Source organism: Schistocerca gregaria, chromosome 4, assembly GCF_023897955.1.
Source record: "Schistocerca gregaria isolate iqSchGreg1 chromosome 4, iqSchGreg1.2, whole genome shotgun sequence".
NCBI classification, from domain to species: domain Eukaryota; kingdom Metazoa; phylum Arthropoda; class Insecta; order Orthoptera; family Acrididae; genus Schistocerca; species Schistocerca gregaria.
Window position 1 is genome coordinate 562,438,305 of NC_064923.1, and position 16,260 is coordinate 562,454,564.

Genomic DNA, 16,260 nt, shown 5'->3' on the forward strand with positions numbered 1-16,260 from the left:
CGGCTTCGGGCATGGATGTGTGTGATGTCCTTAGGTTAGTTAGGTTTAAGTAGCTCTAAGTTCTAGGGGACTGATGACCTCAGAAGTTAAGTCCCATAATGATCAGAGCTATTTGAACCATTTTTGACACATTCTTTTTTTAATTTTCCTTCCGGACAAAAAGTTAATGGTGTGGTCAAGATAAATACGACACATTGTTTATGTGTAACTCTTTGTGTCCCAAATCTGTTGTATGTTAATGTATTGTCGTAGCAATTATATGAATATTGCGACAGATTTGCATAGTTCCTCAACTACCGACAAGTAGTTTCAACAGAAAGAATACCGCATGGTGGTATGATATCCAATACGTGTTCAGCCTCTGAGGTATGTACTGGTAACTCGTATAGTCATGACAGCCATCTCTGGTACACTACAGAACCAGCACCAGTGGTGGGAGATCTGCCCGCTTTTCCAGTCTAGGCAGTACGCCTTGTCCCTGTGGGGGTCGCCGGGTAGTTGAGCCCTTCGGCAGACACGTTGCTTGTAGACTGCCGCATGTCGGGGGGCCACAAAAAGAATGAGCGATGGAAAAGTTCAAATGGCTCTAGCACTATGGGACCTAACTCCTGTGGACATCAGTCCCCTAGAACTTAGAACTACTTAAACCTAACTAACTTAAGGACATCACACATATCCACTCCCGAGGCAGGATTCGAACCTGTGACCGTAGCGGTCGCGAGCTTCCAGACTGTAGCGCCTAGAACCGCTGGGCGACCCCGGCCGGCGATGGAAAAGTGACAACTTTTCCGCGCTCAATTTGCGTTAAAATATTTGTGCAATTTTTGTTATTTCTGACAACAGTGACTACTCATATGTCATGTTTTATAAGAGTTAACATTCATGGAATGTACATTCATGCACACAATACAACAATAATAGTAGCAGTTACGACCTTCTAGGGTCCCAAGTGAATCGCCAATGCTTACAAAATGGCAAGAGGAGGATTTTGAGGCTTCAAGGGAAACGGACGCCAGACCAGAACCGTACCGAGGTAACTCTGCGCCCCTGGTAGAACTGCAAAATTTGCGCTCTTCCCGTCCCACTCACTGTGGAACTAACTTCTGACATTTTTTCTTCGCACATTTATCAAATTTTATAATTTTGGAAGTAAGTTTAATAGAAATGAAGCATTATTTAAAATATTAATGAACTATACTGATGAAAAGTATTGTATTCAATAAATTACATGTCACTGTAGCAATTACAAATTGTATATACTTTCCAAAAAACTGAAATTAAAAGATTGTGTTATTGTTTATGAAAATTACTGTACATCGATTTTAGTTCAAATGGTTCAAATGGCTCTGAGCACTATGCAACCGTAGCGGTCGCTCGGTTCCAGACTGTAGCGCCTAGAACCGCACGGCCACTCCGGCCGGCATCGATTTTAGTGTTAAGTATAATAAAGAACAGATTTCATTCGCACCTTCCAAATTATTAACAGCCATCACTCAGCAGAAATCGGCAAAAAGCGCTAGCCTTTAGTCAAACAACATATCTGCTTCAGCATCCATCAGGGTGACGCAGTTCAATGCAGCTCGTGCAAATATAAAGGAAATGCAGTGAACTCAACGGAAACAAAGAGATGAAATATGCTTAACATTTATTTACAATGAAAAATATGTTTCTAGAAGATGTTGAAAGTGACCCCTTGCAACATCAATACACAACTGTGCACATCTAAGGATAGTCAGATACACCCGGCGTAAAGTTCTGATATCGATGGCGGCAACTTCACGGCTGATGTCTTTCAGTTCTTGTATTGTGTGCGGATTTTTTTTTCAAAGACCTTTCTCTAAAGTGTCCCCACAGAAAAAAACGGCATGTTCTTAGATCTGGCGAACGTGGTGGCCAAAAGTGTTTGCTGCAGTTCGTTCCTCAGTGTAGAGTACACGGACTCGTTCTAGGGATACCTTAAAAGTGTGGCATGTTGCCCCATCTTCCTGAAAGAAACAGTATAGTCTTTCATATTCAGGGACTCTAGCACAACACGTATCAAAAATTTCCATATAAGCAGACGTGTTGATGGTAGTGTCAGAAAATATCGGTCCAATGTTGCGAGTTCCTGTTACACCGCACCGAACGCCAATTTTTTCATCATGGAGTGGTTGCTGACACACATTGTTAGGGTTCTGTGAATTCTCGTTAACGGAAAGATCAAGCCATACCTCATCACTCATGATGTAATGGAAATAGTCTAATAAACAATCACTGATGTTATTCAAAAGCACTGTGCAGTAATCTGACGTTTTTGACTGTCATCCTCAAGTAATTTCTTTAAAAAAAAAAAAAAAAAAAAAAAAAAAAAACTTTCCAATGTCCGCTAGCAGTTTCTCCTGCTCACATGCGACTGTTGAGCCAATTTACGTTTAGCCTTCTACGGGCTCTGAATAGTTCTTTGGCGAATGTCTGCAGTAACGTCTGGCGTGCGAACTGAAGGAATTCTTTGTCGTTTTACGTTTTGCACAGATCCGTAGGTGCGCCAATTTTTATACAGACTCTGTATTGCTCTCTTTGCTGGTAGTCGTATCCGGATACATGACCCCGAAAATTTCGCCTGTTTCCTCAATAGAAGTTGTTTTCACATATTAAGGGCTTATTTTAATAGTGGTAAAAGTCCATTTTTGTTCATATAGAGATACAGAGTCCTAAAGTTAAATGAGCGCTGAAAAATCTGCAGTTCAGATACCGGAAATATTCAAGCACATGGCTTCTTGCTAGAGATGAACCTTTCTTTCTGTTTGTTTGGCTCATTAATTTCAAAAGCATTATAGAGAGAAAAGTGGAGGTAATGTACTTGTATCACTATTGAAATAAGCCCTTCATATGTTTCCGCAATTTCAGTTCTTTCTTCTATAGAGTAAGTAATTTTGCAAACCGCAAAGAGAAACATCTAACTTTGCCGATGAAATAAACACAAATGCTGACAGAAACATGGTAACCATTGATTACTGCATAAAACTGCCCACTGTTGTAGCTGTTTACTCCTATTTATAAAGTCGAAATATTGTATTCGCATTCAAAGGGAAGGCGGGCGAAAATTCGAATAGAGATCCACATAAACAACATATCAGTCCTTTTTATTGCTCATGAAAACGACATATTGCAAGTTGTACCACCTTACACCGAGACCTACAAAGGTGATGGTCGTCCAGGTAACTGTACATACCAGTACCTCTAATACCCAGTAGCACGTCCTCTTGCATTGATACATGCCTGTATTCGTCGTGGCATACTATCCACAGTTTCAACAAGGCACTGCTGGTCCACATTGTCCCACTCCTCAACGGCGATTCGGCGTAGATCCCTCAGTGATTCATGGATCACGTCGTCCATAAACAGCCCTTTTCAATCTGTCCCAGGCATGTTCGATAGGGTTTATGTCTGGAGAACATACTGGGCACTCTAGTCGAGCAATGTCGTTATCCTGAAGGAAGTCATTCACAAGACGTGCACAATGGGGGCGCGAATTGTCGTCCATGAAGACGAATGCCTCCCCAATATGCTGCCGATATGGTTGCACTATCGGGCGGAGGATTGCAGTCACCTATCGTACAGCCGTTATGGCGCCTTCCATGACCGCCAGCGGCGTACGTCGGCCCCACATAATGACACCCCAAAATAGCAGGGAACTCCACCTTGCTGCGCTCTCTGGACAGTGTGTCTAAGGCATTAAGCCTGAGCGAGTTGCTTCCAAACTCGTCTCCGGCGATTGTCTGCTTGAAGGCAAATGCGACACTCATCGGCGAAGAGAACATGATGCCAATCCTGAGCGGTCCATTCGGCATGTTGTTGGGCCCATCTACATCGCACTGCATGGTGTCGTGGTTGCAAAGATGGACCTCGCCATGGACGTCGGGAGTGAAGTTGTGCACAGTTTGAGTCGTAACACGACGTCCTGTAGCTGCACGAAAAGCATTATTCAACATGGTGGCGTTGCTGTCAGAGTTCCTCCGAGTCATAATCCGTACGTAGCGGTCATCCATGGCAGTAGTAGCGGCCTAATCGAGGCATGTCATTGACAGTTCCTGTCCCACTGTATCTCCTCCATGTCCGAACAAAATCGCTTTGGTGCACTCAGAGACGCCTGACACTTCCCTTGTTGAGAGCCCTTCCAGGCACAAAGTAACAATGCAGACGCGATCAGGCCCCGGTATTACCCGTCTAGGCATGATTGAACTACAGACAACACGAGCCGTGTACCTCCTTCCTGGTAAAACTACTGGAACTGATCGGCTGTCGGACCCCCTTCGTCCAATAGGTGCTGTTCATGCATGGTTGTTAACATCTTTGGACGGGTTTAGTGACGTCTCTGAACAGTCAAAGGGACTGTCTGTGATACTTTATCCACAGTCAACGTCTATCTTCAGGAGTTCTGGGAACTGGGGTGACGCAAAACTTTTTTTGATGTGTATGTTTGTAAATGGAGTCGGTGAGATTAAATGTAAAACGAAGAGACAGGCTAATTAGGACTGTCAAACTCTGCGGAAAACTCAAATCCGATAAGATAGAAAGTACAGCTGTATGCCAGATTATTTAGGGAAGTCACCTCCAACAAAATCAAAAATTGTAGAAACATTTCACTGACACATGTTTCCCATTCATGACAGAACATTATTCGAAACTACACCGTAGAATGCTTTCTCTGAAAACTAATAATTGGTTCCTTTTACAGATCCACTGACTCATATGATGCAGTTGCTGGACAATTCAAAGAAAACTTGAGTTTCATCTCAAATAAGTACCCTCCTCATACAATTATAGTTGGTGGTGACATCAACTAACCTCCAATATACTGGCGTAAATACATAGTTAAAATCATCTGAAATCTTAGTGAATGCGTTCTCAGAATATTATTTTGAACAGTTAATTCAGGAGCCCGCCCGAAGTGTACTAAATTGTTGCAAAAACATACTTGAACTCTTAGCAACAAATAATCCTGAGCAAATAGGAAGCATCTTGATGGCAAGGGATTAGTGACCACAAGGTTGTTGTAGCATGACTGAATACTGTAACATCCATCCCAACCAAAAATAAACGCAAAATACGTCTATTTAAAAACGCAAATAAAATTTCGGTTGACAACTTTCGAAGAGATTCAACTCCTTCCAGTCTGATTATGTAAGCGTAGATAAGATGGAATTTAAATTCAAATAAATACACTCCTGGAAATTGAAATAAGAACACCGTGAATTTATTGTCCCAGGAAGGGGAAACTTTATTGACACATTCCTGGGGTCAGATACATCACATGATCACACTGACAGAACCACAGGCACATAGACACAGGCAACAGAGCATGCACGATGTCGGCACTAGTACAGCCCTCTCGCAGTGTCAGGAGCAAGTATGGTGGGTCTGACACACCGGTGTCAATGTGTTCTTTTTTCCATTTCCAGGAGTGTAGTATCGATGGTAATTCAGAGAGATATATATATCAAATAAATTAGTAAGAGATGGGACTGATCCCCCACTGTACACACAACATATCAGAACACTGTTGCAGAAGCAATGAAAAAAGCATGCCAAAATTAAAAGAATGCAAAACCCCCAAGAGTGGCGAAGTTTTACAGAAGCTATCTCCAGCGATCCAAGGGATGGGTCACAGTGTTTGGCTCTAATGCGCACCATTCCTCTGCTCTCCCTTTGGCTACTGACCTCAAGCAGTTGCAGTTGATATTTATTTGTGTCATATGGTCACTGTTTGCTCGCTGTGCAACACGTTGCACCTACACAAGATGCAGTAGACTCTGATACTCTCACAAATCTTGTAGAACAGCTCTCATGATCATTTCTCCTCCTAGGAGGCTTAAATGTCCATCATGTCTTGTGCGTCTTGACCTCTACTTGGCCTTGGGGTTGGGTGTTGGAGAGCCTCATGATGTCTCACGAGCTGTGTATCCTCGACACAGGTACTCACACTCATTTCTGTACTGCTACTGGGACATTCTCAGCCATTGACTTATCTTTCTGCCCTCTCACCCTTGCAGACTATGTTCAGTGAGAGGTCATTGACGACCTTCATTCCAGTGACCACTTCCCACTCCGCATTCACCTACTGGATGTAGCAGTAGCTGAAGAGAAGCCACCAAAATGGATGATCAGCAGGGCTAACTGGATGCTGTTCAGCCAGCTGGCTGTGTTTCAGCATTGCGGCAGCGTCCAAGGTTTGGTGGAGCTCATCACATGAGTGATCCATCATGTCGCCGACCTATCCATCACAAAGTCCTCAGGTCATCTTAAGAGGCGATCTGTCCCTTGGTGGACAGATGAGTGCCATTCAGCAATCTGGGACGATCATGTGGCTCTTAGACATTTTAAATGCCGACTGACAGCAGACAACCTCAGAGCCTTTCGAGTCAAGAGGGCCATGGCTCAACGTGTTATTAAGAAGAGTAAGAAAAGGTTATGGACTCCACCAATCGTTTCACTTCTTCTACAAAAGTATGGGAATTCATTCAGAGGATTTCCAGTAAATACAGTCGTTTACCAATAGCAGCAGTGCTGAAACAGGGGTGTCTCGAAACAACACCTGGAGACATAGCTCAGACGCTGGCGAGCATTTTGTAAAAATTACCACCAAGATCCGGCGTTTCGTCGTTACTGTGCGACTGTAGAAAGGGGGAAGTTGGACTTCAGATCCAACAGTTCTGAGGCCTACAACTCTCGTTTCTCCATGAGGAAGCTCAAATCAGCACTGACTGAAATTCCTGACACTACACCTGGTCACGACCAGACGTGATTCTGCATGCTTAAACATTTGCCAGTGGCTTCAAAGGAAATTCTCCTCAAATGTTTTAATCTCATGTGGCAGACGGACAACTTCTCCAACTCGTGGAGGAAGGCAATTCTGACACCTCTCCTCAAACCAGGAAAGGACCATGCATGTCCCAGTAGTAATCGGAGTATTGCCTTAACGAGCTGTGCAGGAAAGACCATGGTTAACTGTTGTCTGTTCTGGTTGTTAGAAACCACACAATTCCTTAGCTGCTCTCAGTGTTGATTCCTGAGTATTCAGTCAATTGTTGACAACCTGACCCTGCTAGAGGCAGCTATTTGGCAGGCTTTCCTTTGTACACATCTCTGTGTCAGCATATTCTTTGATATCAGTAATGCCATGCAGTACTACTTGCAGGCACTGTGTTCTCTCACAATTACATCAATGGGGCTTTCGTGGCCACTACCTCATCTTCATATGGTCTTTCCTGTCTCAACGGGTTTTTACGACCCAATTTGGTAACGTGCTGTCAGATCGATTTAAGCACGAGAATGGTGTTCCTCAGGGCAGTGTTTTAAGAGTTACCCTCTTTGAAAAACCATAAACAGTATCACTTATATGATAAGGATTCCTGTACAGTGCTCTTTATTTGTGGATGATTTTTCTGTTTTCTGTTCCCTCTCTTCCGTCTCAACAGTAATCCATCAGTTAAGACTTACATTGTGCATGTTAGAGGAGTGGGCTGAAAAGACGGGGACTCAGTTTTTGTCATTAAGTGTGTTTGTGTTGATTTTAATCATCATGTTTTAATTTACCTGTCTTACATGTTAGGAACACCGTCCTACACTTTAGAGTCTCAGTGAGGTTTCTGAGCCTTGTTTTTGACTGCAAATTATCGTGGTTACACCACTTGAGAGATCTGAAAGCGAGAACCCTGAAGCCATTGATCATCATCAAGTGCCTTAGCCACAGGTCTTGGGGAGTGGACAGTGGATGTATCCTACAGTTTTATAGGCTTTCGTGCATTTGTGGCTGGACTATGCGTGCACAGTGTACAGATCATCAAGAGTTTCTTGTTTAAAGGTCATTGACATTGTCGACCGTGAGGGGACTCAGCTGGCCATGGGTTGTTGTAGAGCCAGCCCCATGCTGAGTCTCTGTGCTGAGGCTCTGCCATTCACGATCTGGCAACAGCTCCTCATGGTGCATCGGTATGTACATAAATTTCTCATAGCTCCGATTTCACCTGCATACCATACTGTTGCTCGTCCACCTCTGGAATGCCTTTTCCCCAACCATTCATGAGAAAAAACGCCGTTTGGGATCTGCATGCAGTGTGTGTTGGAGTCAGTCAACATGGAGCAAGTACAACACCAAATCCAGGGGTTCCATTGTCTGCCATCTTGGCTGCTGTAGGGGCCTAGCATGATTTTAGATTTAGTGCAGTGCAGAAAACATTGCACTTTTGCTTCTGTTTTTAATGTGATATTTGGCAATATTTTATGAGCACCATAACAATTTAGCTGTCTTTAAGGGTGGGTCCAAGAAAGGGAACTTCATTGGTTACTCTGTTGTTTTCCCGGATCATGTATTCAAGGTCAGAATGCCTCAAGAATTTACTGTCTTCAATGCAGAATTATATGTGATCTTGCAGGCAACGGAGCAGATGAGACATTCTTCCAGTGTTAAATTTCTTGTCTGTTCAGATTCTCTGAGTGCCCTTCACTCTCTACAACATTTGTACCCAGCAGACAAAGTCATCCAAAATATCAGGACACACTCCTCCAACTACGACTGGGGAAGGAGGTGTCTTTCTGCTGGGTACCATGCTATATGGGTATTTCACAGATTGAAAGGGCAGATCTAGCACCCAAGGAGGCATGTCATGACCCTCAGTTCTTTCAGTGTGCCATCTCCATGCATGCTATAACCTTGCTGTTGAGATACAAAGCCATGTGTTGATGGGAAGATGAGTGGCTGGAAGTGACTGACAATTAGCTCCACGTATCAAAGCCCACAACTCAGCCATGACAAACTTCTTTCCAGCCATGTAGAAAGGATGAAGTCCTTATTTATCTTTCCATAGGCCATAGTCCTATGATGCATAACTTCTTACTCCTGTGAGAGGACCCTCGAATGTGGGATGCTTGTGATGTACAGATAACTGTGCACAACATTTTATTGGATTGAATAGTATTATCCAACCAGCAAGCTGCTGCAGATTTGTCACAGAATCTTCCCACTATTTTAAGTGATGTTCAAATGAATGTGGTTTGAGTTTTAAAGTTTTATGAATTGCCCATGATTTCATTTGTTTCAATAAGTGTAAGGACGCTGATGACCCCGCTGTTAAGCACTCATGAAAGAGAGAGAGAGAAACAGAAGTAATATCTGGCATTCAACAAGGAGGTGTTACAGGCCTTCTGCATTTCCAGATCTATGAAAATGATGTAGGAGACAATCTGAGCAGCCGTCTTAGATTGTTTCTAGATGATGCTGTCAATTGCCATCTTGTAAAGTTATCAGATGATCAAAACCAACTGCAAAAAGATTTAGACAAGATATCTGTATGGTGTGAGAGTGACAATTTACTCTAAATAATGTGTGTTGAAGACATGCACATGAGTACTAGTAGTCCTCTAAATTTTGGTTACATCATAAATCACACAAATCTGTTGTTGTTGTGATCTTCAGTCCTAAGACTGGTTTGATGCAGCTCTCCATGCTACTCTACCCTGTGCAAGCTTCTTCACCTCCCAGAACCCACTGCAACCCACATCCTTCTGAATATGCTTAGTGTAGTCATCTCTTGGTCTCCCTCTATGATTTTTACCCTCCATGCTGCCCTCCAAAACTAAATTGGTGATCCCTTGATGCCTCAGAACATGTCCTACCAACCGATCCCTTTTTCTGGTCAAGTTGTGCCACAAACTTCTCTTCTCCCCAATCCTATTCAATACTTCCTCATTAGTTATGTGATCTACCCATCTAATCTTCAGCATTCTTCTGTAGCACCACATTTCGAAAGCTTCTATTCTCTTCTTGTCCAAACTATTTATCATCTATGTTTCACTTCCATACATGGCTACACTCCATACAAATACTTCCAGAAAAGACTTCCTCACACTTAAATCTATACTTGATGTTAACAAATTTCTCTTCTTCAGAAACGCTTTCCTTGCCATTGCCAGTCTACATTTTATATCCTCTCTACTTCGACCATCATCAGTTATTTTGCTCCCCAAATAGCAAAATTCCTTTACTACTTTAAGCATCTCATTTCCTAATCTAATTCCCTCAGCATCACCCGACTTAATTCGACTACATTCCATTATCCTCATTTTGCTTTTGTTGATGTTCATCTCATATCCTCCTTTCAAGACACTATCCATTCCATTAAACTGCTCTTCCAAGTCCTTTGCTGTCTCTGGCAGAGTTACAATGTCATCGGCGAACCTCAAAGTTTTTATTTCTTCTCCATGGATTTTAATACCTACTCCAATTTTTTCTTTTGTTTCCTTTACTGCTTGCTCAATATACAGATTGAATAACATTGGGGAGAGACTACAATCCTATCTCACTCCCTTCCCAACCACTGCTTCCCTTTCATGTCCCTCGACTCTTATAACTGCCATCTGGTTTCTGTACAAACTGTAAATAGCCTTTCGCTCCCTATATTTTACCCCTGCCACCTTCAGAATTTGAAAGAGAGTATTCCAGTCAACATTGTCAAAAGCTTTCTCTAAGTCTACAAACGCTAGAAACGTAGGTTTGCCCTTCCTTAATCTAGCTTCTAAGATAAGTCGTAGGGTCAGTATTGCCTCACGTGTTCCAACATTTCTACGGAATCCAAACTTATCTTCCCTGAGGTCGGCTTCTACTAGTTTTTCCATTCGTCTGTAAAGAATTCGCATTAGTATTTTGCAGCTGTGACTTATTAAACTGATAGTTCGGTAATTTTCACATCTGTCAACACCTGCTTTCTTTGGGATTGGAATTATTATATTCTTCTTGAAGTCTAGAAATCTAAAGGCTGTAAATTCAACTAAATACTTAGGATTACAATTACAAACAGTTTAGACTGGAATGATCACATAGGTAATCTTGAGGGAAAGTAAACAAAAGTCTGTGATTTATTGGCAGAACACTTAGAAAATGCAACAGATTCGTTAAAGGGAATGCTTACAGTAAGCTTGTCTGCCCTATTCGGGGGTACTGCTATACTGTGTGAGATTTGCATCAGATAGGATTGATGGAGGACATCAAAAAAGTCCAGAGAAAGGCAGCTTGTTTTATATTATCATGAAATAGGGGAGAGTCTTCCGTGGATATGAAAAAAAATTGGCCTGGCAATCATTAAAAAAAAAAAGGCATATGTAATTGCAGAAGGACCTTATTATGAAACTTCAATCAGAAATTTCCCCTCAGTGTGAAAACATTTTGTTGGCACCCATCTACATAGGGAGAAATGATCATCATCATAAAATAAGATAAATCAGAGCTTGCTCAGAAAGATTCAAGTGTTCATTTTTCCTGTGCCCTGTTCAAGAGTGGAATGATAGAGAAATAGCATGAAGGTGGTTTGATTAACCCTATGCCATATAGATAGAGGTGTAGATGTACTTAGAACAGGTTGTTCAGAACAGAATGAATTCTCATTCACCAGTGGAATGTGTACTGATATGAAACTTCCTGGCAAATTAAAACTGTGTGTCAGACCTAGAATCAAACCTGGGACCTTTTCTTTGGAGCTGAAGTACTGGAAGAAGTAAAGCTGTTTGGATGCGTCATGAGTCATGCTTGGTGGTAGAGCCCTTTCCCACAAAAGGCAGAAGTATCAGGTTCAAATTCCAATCCAGCACACAGTTTTATCCTGCCTGGAGTTTGGGTGTCCAGACATCCACTCATGAGGCAGTAATAGTAACTATGATTACCAAAGTACAAATGGTGACTGAAACAAGTAGAAGGATTTATTTGTTCAATAAACTACACAAAGAGTAACTTGAAATATTTATCTCCAGGTTATTGACTAAGCACTGAATGGAACAGTTTGTGATGGGAGAGATCATGCAAGGTATATAGCCTCTATAAAGAAACTTCTAAAGGAATAGAGACTGCTACACAGTAATTGTAGAAAATGTCAGAGCACTATAGATAGATAGAAGCTAGCAGAAACACTCAAGTTAGCAAACATGCAATCCACAATGTCTTAGATGACTAAAATAGTAGAATCTTATTGAAAAACCTCTACAAAAAACAAAGAAATACTGGTTGTCCATAACGAGACACTAAAGTTTGTGTCCAGATACCTATGGGTGACACAGGAACTGTAATTTATGAAAGCAAAGCATAAGTGGAAATGATGTACCATATTTTCAAATATTCCTGTATAAGAAAAATCAGAGTGTGCTGTCTCATTCCCAGTTTAGTTCTTGCACCACTACTAAGATGAGTGATAAAAGTATTAGTGTCATTGATGTTGAGAAACAACAGAAACCACTAAAACTGAACAAAGCTCCAGGTCCTGACATAATCTCTATCAGATTCTGAACAAGTTCTGTACTAGAGCTGGCTCCTCTTTTAAAAATAATGTACTGTAGTTCACTCAAACAGACAGACTGTGCTCACCAGTCGAAAGAAAGTGTAGATGGAAACTGTTATGAGAAAGTCTACTGACAGATTAGATTAGTTTTTCATTCCATTGATCCGTGTTGAGAAGATCCTCGTGGATGTGGAACATGTCACTTTTTTAAAGCTGAAATAACTAAACTAATAGTATGAATATATATATCATTTCTTTCTAGTAAAAAATTCGTCAATGAAGTAGAAGAGTTGGCCACTAGTAAGTCTTTCAGGCTCCTTTTAAACTGATCTTTATTTGTAACTAAATTTTTTATGTTTGCTGGTAAATTATTGAAGATGGGTGTTCCTGAGTAGTTGACCCCTTTTTGAACTAAAGTAAGTGCTTTTAAGCCCTTGTACAGATAATTTTTGTTCCTGGTATTGTATGTATGAACTGAGCTGTTTGTTGGAAAAAGAGATATATTATTTAGGACAAATTTCATTAAGGAGTAAATATACTGAGAGGCAATAGTTAGTATAACCAGTTCTTTGAAGAGGTTTCTACAGGATGTCCATGAATTTACTCCACAAATAATACATATTACACACTTTTGGATTCTGAAAACTTTATGGAATGAAAGTAGGCAAAGTATGCAAGCTTTTTCACTTTTATGTAGCCTATGTCTGCTAACACTCGAATTGCAAATACAGATTTGTTAAGGCATTTCTGCAGTTCTGTGGTGTGATCCTCCCAACTGAATTTATTATCAAGTTGTAATCCCAAGAATTTAAGACTGTCAACCTCTTCTATCTGCTCTTCTTCGTACTTTATGCATATGCTGGGTGGAAACGTCTTACAGGTTCTGAACTGCATATAGTGAGTCTTTTTGAAGTTTAAAGTCAGTGAGTTAGCTTCAAACCATTTATTAATATCCATGAAAATATCATTAGCAGATCTTTCTATAACTGCACTCGACATACTATTTATTGCAATACTTGTGTCATCTACAAACAAAATGAACTCTGCTTCTGGCAGTGTAACTGATAAGAGATCATTAATGTACACAAGAAAAAGCAATGGCCCTAAGATGGATCCTTGTGGGACACTACATGTAATTTCTTCCCATTCTGATGATGACTGATGACTTGATTCACTAGTCCCTTGCACTGACACCCCGTGTTTCCTGTTGGCGAGGTATGACTTGAACCATTTTGCAGCACTGCCCGTGACACCATAGAATTCTAATTTATTTAAAAGGATGTTGTGATTAATACAATCAAATGCCTTTGGCAAATCACAGAAAATACTGCTGCTTGTAACTTGTTATTTAATGAATTAAGCACATTTTCACTGTAGGTGTAAACAGCCTTTTTGATATCAGAACCATTCAGAAATCCAAACTGTGTTCTTGATGATATGTTATTTGTGGTCAGAAACTTTCAAGAGTCATCTTTAAGTGACAGCTCTATGAATATACAAGAATCTCCTACATATCTCTCCCATAGTGATCATTATGACAAGATTAGATTAATTACAGTTCATACAGAAGCATTTACACAAACATTCTTTCTGCAGTCCATGTGTGAATGGGACAGGAAAAAGCTCAATAACTCATACAATGTGACATACCCTGCGCCATGCACTTCACAGTGGTTTTCAGAGCATAGATATAGATGCCACACCTGTCAACAAAAAGGTGTGCAGGAGTGAGCAACGCAAAATTACTGTCCAATATATTTATCGGCCATCTGTTGTAGAATCTTAGAAAATATACTGAGTCCACAACTGTACCTTGAGCAGAAAGTCTTCCTCTTTGCCATATAGCATGGCTTCCACAAATGTGACTCATGCAAAATCCAACTTGCATATTTTTCACATGTCATCCTGAAAGCCATGGATCAAGGCATGCAGTCAGGCAGATGCAGTATTCATTGAGTTCTGGGAATCATTCAACTAAGTAACATACCAATGCTTAGTAACACAAGTACATAGAGTACCAAAAAGATTTGTGACTGGATTTAAGATGCCACAATGAAATGTTTTGGGATCCATGTTGTTCATATTGTATATTAACCAGAAAGACAGTAATAATGATAATGCAGGCTTGGTTACAATCTGCTCAACTGTGTGGGACACATACCAAGTAGCAATCTTCTAGGATGGGTTTACCAGAGTTTTGTAAGCAAACTCCTTCATACCCTGACTACATTTTCTCAGTACCAATATACTGGAGTCTGCCACCAACTTTACCCTTAACTATTAACTACCCTATTAATAACTGACAAAATGAGGGGAGAGAAAAATATTCAAGAAAGGAACAGAATATTGACACTATAAGTCAACAGCAAATGCAAGGAAGTGAAAGCAAAATGGTTGCAGTAAAAATATGAAGAAATCAAAAACGAAATGTTGGTCAGCACAGATTCAGCATATGAAAAGTCATAATACCTTTTGGTGCACCTAAAATAAGATAACAGCATATGATGTTAAATTTCTAAATTTGAAGAATATGTTTCGGAATGAAAACTTATTCAGACAGTGAATTTTTAAATTTCTTTCACTCAGTGCTAGAGACTGACATATTACATGTCAGCTAATTGGATCTTGATATCAACATCACCCATCGAAAGTGAACCATTCTGTCTCTCTTTCGTACGTAATAAGAACACAGTATCTTTGTTAAAGGAACATGAAAAGAAGCTCAATTGGCAGTCAAATAAAACACTAACAAGACAACAGAATATTGAATATAGTGGAACTCATCCGGGGGAGGGAGGGGGGGGGGGGACGGCATTTGCATGAATGTTTCTGCAACCCTCATCAAAAAACCTGTATTTAGTTGTAGCGATAACTCTGTTTGAATGAAAGTAATGTCATTTTGCACTGTCTGCTGGGAGACCCTGAAGGGCAGTTTCAGCTGCCTAATTGGAAATGTTTTTCCTAGCCCACACACACAATGTATTTAAGTGTGTCTATGTAGGTGACTGTTATGTGTGTATGTGATGTGGAGGTTGGTGTTGGATGCTGATGACAGACAAAGGGAAAGGGTGCAACCCACTGCTCGCACATTGCCTAATCCTCTCAATTAGCACCAAAGGGTTGCTGAGCTTAGTGTCTCCCTCTGGCAGATAGATCGCAACCAACAGTACCACATGCCCTCACTCCTACAGAGAAGTTTGGAATTTAATCCAGGATATTGACGCCAAGACCAGCTGTTAGGGTCTTTATGCCATCACCTCTCCTCTACTTTGCCTTAAAGACAAAAGGAAAGTAACTAACACAACATGGTGTATCTCTCCCCCCCCCCCTCCCCTTCCCCTCCCCCCCCCTACAACCCCCTCCACTCCCAGTTGATTGCCCACTCGAGTGCCAGCCACTTCTAATGTTGCTTAACTTCAGTGATCTGATGAAACCATTGAATTCGATGGGGCAACACACTTGGCAGTGTTCTTGAGAATATCCATTTATGAATGTTGAAAGAAAATCTTATGTTCATGATTGAAATAATAATAATAATAATAATAATAATAATAATTATTATTATTATTATTATTATTATTATTATTATTATTATTATTATAAGTGTAAAATTTGCTATAGGAAAAGACTCCAAACAGAATATTCTTTGTATGTTCTTTCCTCCTCCAAATGACTTTATCTACACTCTTCAAATACTCTTTCTGCTGTTCAGTTACTATTCTTTACACAATAACCTCCGCAGTATCATAGAATATTATATGAATTTGTGTGATGTACAGCATATATTATACTGTGTGACTATTTTTCAATAACAGGATGCTTGAATAAACATCACAATGAAGTTTGCCGAGCACTTGGCAGCTCATATTACTCCAGAATGGCGAAAGCAGTACATTAGCTATGAGGTCAGTTCCTTACATTAATATTATCATTCTTTACATGGTGATGGATGCTCAGT

General features: G+C 40.7%; 1 protein-coding gene across 3 annotated transcripts in view; it reads left to right on the forward strand.

The window, feature by feature from the left end:
• LOC126268152 (xenotropic and polytropic retrovirus receptor 1) overlaps positions 1–16,260 on the forward strand; it is a 237,758-nt gene that overhangs the window by 154,207 nt on the left and 67,291 nt on the right. For all 3 annotated transcript variants that reach the window (XM_049973695.1, XM_049973693.1, XM_049973694.1), the window contains exon 2: positions 16,118–16,207. In XM_049973695.1, coding sequence (XP_049829652.1) covers positions 16,139–16,207 — 69 coding nt within the window. In that variant the 5' untranslated portion in view covers positions 16,118–16,138. The remainder of the gene's footprint in view (positions 1–16,117; positions 16,208–16,260) is intronic.